This window comes from Numenius arquata, chromosome W (genome assembly GCF_964106895.1).
Source record: "Numenius arquata chromosome W, bNumArq3.hap1.1, whole genome shotgun sequence".
In the NCBI taxonomy this organism is placed as follows: Eukaryota; Metazoa; Chordata; class Aves; order Charadriiformes; family Scolopacidae; genus Numenius; species Numenius arquata.
Window position 1 is genome coordinate 1,148,737 of NC_133615.1, and position 6,000 is coordinate 1,154,736.

General features: G+C 45.8%; 1 protein-coding gene across 2 annotated transcripts in view; it reads left to right on the forward strand.

The window, feature by feature from the left end:
* LOC141476556 (transcription factor 4-like) overlaps window positions 1-4,360 on the forward strand; it is a 226,530-nt gene extending 222,170 nt beyond the window's left edge. For both annotated transcript variants that reach the window (XM_074165245.1, XM_074165246.1), the window contains 4 exons: window positions 492-654; window positions 2,526-2,755; window positions 3,521-3,684; window positions 3,826-4,360. In XM_074165245.1, coding sequence (XP_074021346.1) covers window positions 492-654; window positions 2,526-2,755; window positions 3,521-3,657 — 530 coding nt within the window. In that variant the 3' untranslated portion in view covers window positions 3,658-3,684; window positions 3,826-4,360. The remainder of the gene's footprint in view (window positions 1-491; window positions 655-2,525; window positions 2,756-3,520; window positions 3,685-3,825) is intronic.
* Window positions 4,361-6,000: the final 1,640 nt, after the last annotated feature.

Genomic DNA, 6,000 nt, shown 5'->3' on the forward strand with positions numbered 1-6,000 from the left:
TTCCTCCTCATGTTGAGATGGAACTTCTTATGTTCCAGTTTGTGCCCATTTCCTCTTGTCCTATCCCTGGGCACCACTGAAAAAAGACTGGCCCCATCCTCCTGACACCCACCCTTGAAGTATTATTATTATTATAGGCGTTATATTATTATTATAGTATATTATAGGCGTTGATCAGATCCCCCCTCAGTCTTCTCTTCTCCAGACTCAAAAGACCCAAGTCCTTCAGCCTTTCCTCATCAGAGAGATGCTCCAGGCCCCTCAGCATCTTTGTAGCCCTCTGCTGTCCCCTCTCCAGCAGTTCCCTGTCCTTGAACTGGGGAGCCCAGAACTGAACACAGTACTCCAGATGGGGCCTCACCAGAGCTGGCCCGGCTCCACAGCAGCCAGCTGGGGCTGTCCCCTTCCCCGGGGACAGAGGGGACAGACCCGGACCATCGAGGCGCTTGCTCTACCCCAGTTTGACGGCTCGTCCCTGTGTTCTCCCGCAGGCATGCCCACTGGACTGCAGGGGCAGAGCGTCTCCTCGGGCAGCTCCGAAATCAAATCCGACGACGAGGGAGACGAAAACCTCCAGGACACCAAGTCTTCTGAGGACAAGAAACTAGAGGATGACAAGAAGGATATCAAATCAATTACTAGGTCAAGATCTAGGTAACAGTATATAATAGTGTCGCTTCATTTAATTCCTTTACTGGATTTCGATGAAGTGAACAGAACAGGAGGAAACCATGAGGTTTTTTCCTGGCAGGTAAAACCACAGCCTAAGTGGAACGTGGCTGTTCTGGCAGTACCGAGCGCCTTTCTGGTACCTGTACTCCAGGACGTCCTCAAATTCCAACAATTCACTAATTTGGACCCTGAGCAAGTTCTCCGCAATCTCTAAAGAAATGGCGTTACGCTCAAATCTCTGAATTAGGCTGTTATTCCTCTCTGCCTGTGCTTGCAAATTGGAATACAGTATGGATTTCCAATTCTCTCTCTAAAAACGTGCCGAGGAGCTGATCACACCTGTGTCTGAGCTAACCAACCCTGTGCTTTTCTTTTACCTCCCAAATACATCTGTCATTCCCAGTCCTCGACTTCGGCAAATCCCTAGGGCTTCCTTAGAGGGTCTAGAGGTGTTTACTCTCCTTGTCGGGTGTATTCTTTGTAAATTTTTGGAAGGTATTAGTACAGTGGGAGCTGGATTTTATCATCTGGGAGCTGATGCCCGTGGGGAACGTGAATCCGTGGGTGCTGCAACCGTGGACCTGAGCGAGGAACAGCCTTTCCTTCTGTCCCTGGATTTTCCCCCGCCACTCCCGCACGTCAGCACAGGAGAGACAGTCACAAAAAATCCCAATAAAGCTGAAATCCAGGCACAGCTTTGCTTTGTGCAGGGGATTTTATTTTTTTTTTTGGAAGATGAATGGCAGTGTCCTTCTGCCTTCTCTCCTTCCACCGCTCAGGCCGGCGCCCGCCCCTGTTTAAAACGTTAATTACATTCACGTCTCTCCTGACTGGAGAAAATAGATGACACTCGAGATTTTCTCTGAATAAATGTGTTGAAGTCACCATATGTAGAAGTGAGGCTTTCATGTGCGTTTATGATATGGTAAGAAGAAAGCACCTTTATGCTGATGTGAGGTGATCGTACTTCTTGTTAATTCAACAAATATGCTGTGGCTTATGCATATTTATATGTGCTTTGAAGCTTTTGTAGGCTAACATTTTTGCTTTTAACATGCTTGCAGCTTTAAAAGGTTACTCCTGATATTTAGTTATATGTCTAAATCCGTGTTGTTAGGGCTGCTGAAAATGTATTACTCCATTTGCATAACCAATTCAAATTATATAGTGCCAGTGACTCACCAGTGGATGTGTTTTCAATTTAAAATCATCATTTTAGCCGGATAGAAGGCAGTTTTGCTGCAGAAAGGCTGCAGGAGTTCACCGTAGGGCCCTTCACGGCCATCAATTAGTTCCGTGGCTCTTTGCCCAGGGCTGTTTCGGTGCCCCGGGCTCCGTGCGGGGACTGGGGGGCTGCTCACTCCTGCTGCCCGTGGCCCCCCCGCTGCCACCATTCAGGAGGATGGCAGGTCCCCACCTTTGGTAGGGGAGGAAATTCCTTCCGAAACCCGAATGATGGTCTCCTGAAAGGGAAACATCTAAATGCCCAGTTGTCTTTCTGGCTTGGAAGCTGCTGCTGAGTGGGGATTTGCCACGATTTAAAAAGGTTACAGTATTGGCTGCGATAAAATACGCTACTGAAAAAAAAAAAAAGGCTTTATATTTGCTTCTTTTAACTATCCAAAGTCCTGCCTTGTGGATTGTAAAGCTTCATTACAAACGAAGGCTTTGCCCAGTGTAAAACTGAAGGAGACTGGACTTTGCGTAGGTTTGGTGGAAGAGGAGCAGCAGATAAGAATGTTCGCTCAGAAGGTGTCTGTTTTGTTCAAGACTTTGGAGAAAGTGTTGAAAACTCTTTGCGCTGCTCATTCCCCGCATCATTAGAAAATGATGTGTTCCTTTTTGTCTCCCAGCAATAACGATGACGAAGACCTGACACCGGAGCAGAAGGCCGAGAGGGAAAAGGAAAGGAGAATGGCCAACAACGCTCGGGAGCGCCTGCGCGTCCGCGACATCAACGAGGCTTTCAAGGAGTTGGGCCGGATGGTGCAGCTCCACCTGAAGAGCGACAAGCCCCAGACCAAGCTCCTGATCTTACACCAGGCCGTGGCCGTCATCCTCAGCTTAGAGCAGCAAGTCAGAGGTCAGTGTGCCACCTCTCGGTGTCTCCTGACGTCCCTCCTGGGCTTTGGCCGTGCCAAAAACACCTGCCTGGGTTGGGGAAAGCCTGGCCAGGGGCAACGGGTGCTGGGGAGGAGGCAAGACCTTGGCACCCAGAGCCAGTGGGGTACCTCCAGCCACCTGGGGTGGTTGTCTTCTCCTCCGGCTCCATCACTGGTGATGCTAGTGTGGCTCGTCAGCACGTTTTACCTTGTTTATCAACATCCAAATGCAATATCGGGCTTGGCTGCTCCATCACAGTGCTCAAAAGTGGAGGTTTTTGCAGAGCTTGTGTATGGAATCGCGCGGCGTTTCAACTCTTGGCTTGACCAAACTGCATCCTCCAGCCCGATAAATTCCCTGGGACAAATAACTGATCATTAATTATTTGGAATGTCGGTCTCTTTTCCCAAGGAACAGGTGATAGGACAAGAGGAAACGGCCTCAAGTTGTGCCAGGGGAAGTTTAGGATGGATATTGGGAAAAATTTCCTCACGGAAAGGGTCATCAAGCCTTGGCAGAGGCTGCCCAGGGCAGTGGTGGAGTCACCATCCCTGGAGGGATTGAAAAGCCGGGCTGACGTGGTGCTGAGGGACATGGGTTAGTGGTGGGTTGGGCAGTGCTGGGTTGGTGGTTGGACTGGATGATCTGAAAGGTCCCTTCCAACCTGGGCAATTCTGTGATTCTATGACCAATCAGGTATAAAAACATGAATATTTGAAATCGCCTTTTTGCTTCCATTCGACAGAAAGGAACCTGAACCCGAAAGCAGCGTGTCTGAAAAGAAGAGAAGAAGAGAAAGTATCTTCAGATCCTCCTCCGCTTTCCCTGGCGGGACCCCACCCTGGGATGGGAGATGCCTCCAATCACATGGGACAGATGTAAAAAAGAAAAGAAAAATGACAAAAAAAGGCAAGTTTATTTGCAGCTGTGCCCTGGGGGGGAGACGTGCCAGCCCACCCCTTGGACACCGATTTTTGGGTGGCTGGAGGAGGGTGTAGGGACCCGCGCTCACCTCTCCGGGACTGATGAGATTTTTTACTTCTTCCACAGGTCCAAGTTGCCACATTTCTTCATTTAAAGCAAGAGACCACTTCCTTAACAGCTGTATTATCTTAAACCCACATAAACACTTCTCCTTAACCCCTTTTTTTGTAATATAAGACAAGTCTGAGTAGTTAAGAATCACAGACGCAAGAGATTTCAGCATTCCCGATTATTAAAACCGAGAGGAAAAAAAAAAAAAACCACAAAAAAAACAAAAACCACAAAAAAACACAAAACAAAACAAAACCACAAACAAAAAAGTGCAACTTGAGGGACGACTCTCTTTAACATATCACGCAGAATGTCTAACGCAGTATGTTACGAGCTGTAAGTGCACAGCCTAGAGACTGAATGGCAATCTTCTCTCTCCACACTGTGGGACAATGCATTTGTGCCTAAACTTCTTTTGGAAAAAAGGAAAAAAAAAAAAAATATAATTAATTTGTAAGTCTGAAGAAAGAAAACAGAAAAAGAAAAAAAAAAAAAAAAACTATTTAATTTAAAATTGTAAAACTTGCAATAATGAAAAAGTGTACTTCTGAAGAAAACAAACAAAACAAAAAAAATGAGCGTTTTTGTTGGTGTGCTTGACAGCTAGTGTTTATACTTACTGGATATTAAAAGGGAAGCTTTGCTGCCCAGATATTTACAAAACCAGCAAACGTCCTAATGAAAACTGAAGCGATGACATTAGCCATTCCTTAGGGTAGGAGGAACAGATGGATCTTATAGACCTATGACAAATATATATATATAAATATATATATAAATATATATTAAAAATTTAGTGAATATGGTAAGCTTTTGTTCATTTGTTTCAGACTTTTTTGCTCCTGTAAAAAAATAGTACTGATTAACTTTTTTAAAAAGAAGATTTTACTGTAAATAAGGAATTTTTTTGTCTTATTTCTGTCCCTCTCCCCTGTTTTTTGGTTTTTGGTTTGGGTTTTTTTTTGTTTTTGTTTTTTGTTTTTTGTTTTTTTCTTTTGTTATTGTAACCTGTAGTGCCAACTCTGTCTCTGGAGGGGTAGTGCAGGCTGAAACGCTGACCCTGACGTTGCTTCTCATTCACAAGGAAAGTGGCGAGTCGTTCCCACGGTCCCGGGGGAGGGGGGGAGGCGAGGGGAAGTGGGGGGGGGAGGTTGGAGGGTAGAGGGGGGGGGGGGGAGACACAGGGGGACCCCCCCCCCCTCCGGGGCTGGGATTTTCAGAGGTACAAGGTTAGGATGCTACGATGTTACCACTGTGCCTTCCAATGTTTATATCATCGGAAAAAAGAAAAAAGAGAAAAAAAAAAAAAACAAACAAAAACCCCACAAAACCCCACGAAAAGCACATGACATAATCAAAAGTGGCTGTGATTAACGAACCGATTAAAGTGTTACCTATGTGTGTAGCCTAAATAGCGTGCAGTGAGGCGTTGCCGAATACATGGTCAGATTTTTGGGGGGAAGGGGGGGGGGCGGTGGGAGGGAGGAGGAGGGGGTGGGACACACACACACACACACACACACCCACACACACACCCCCCATCGCGGGGTGGCCGGGGGGGGGGGGCGCGGGGAGGGGGGGGATTTGCGAGTAGCGTGACAGATTTGATCGACTTCTCTCTCTTTCTGTTGTTCTTCTCTCGTTGGTTTGGTTTGTTTGTTGGTTCGTTGGGTTTTGGGTTTTTTTTTTGGTTTTTTTTTAAAGTGGATTATTTAAGTGTAGACCACTCGCTGCCTCCTCCTTTACTTTGTGAAATGCCAATTTTTTGGGTCATCCTGCAGCATTATAACAAGCCTTATGAGTCCTAAAGCATTAAGTTGCACTTTCTCGGAGGAGGGGCGGCAGTACAGTATTTCTCTGGCCAGTACGAATGAAGTGTTTTGTTTTGGTTGTTTTTTTTCTGTTTGGTTTTTTTTTTGGTTTTTTTTTTACTTCAAACATATTTAATAGTAACGTGGCTCCAACTTAACGGCACAGCAGCTCATCAGAGAACTAGCTTTGAAGTCTGGGCACAATTGAACCAACTTCCATAGTGAATCTTAATCACGATTGACTTTGGTGTACAGCGCGATTAACAGATAGTGCTCCTAGTTAAAGTATTTGTCAGCAGCCTTTTTTTTTTTTGTCTCTTAATTCCAGTTTCTATTTTTACAGCCACACCAACCTGGCATGTATTTGAAATAAAAAAAA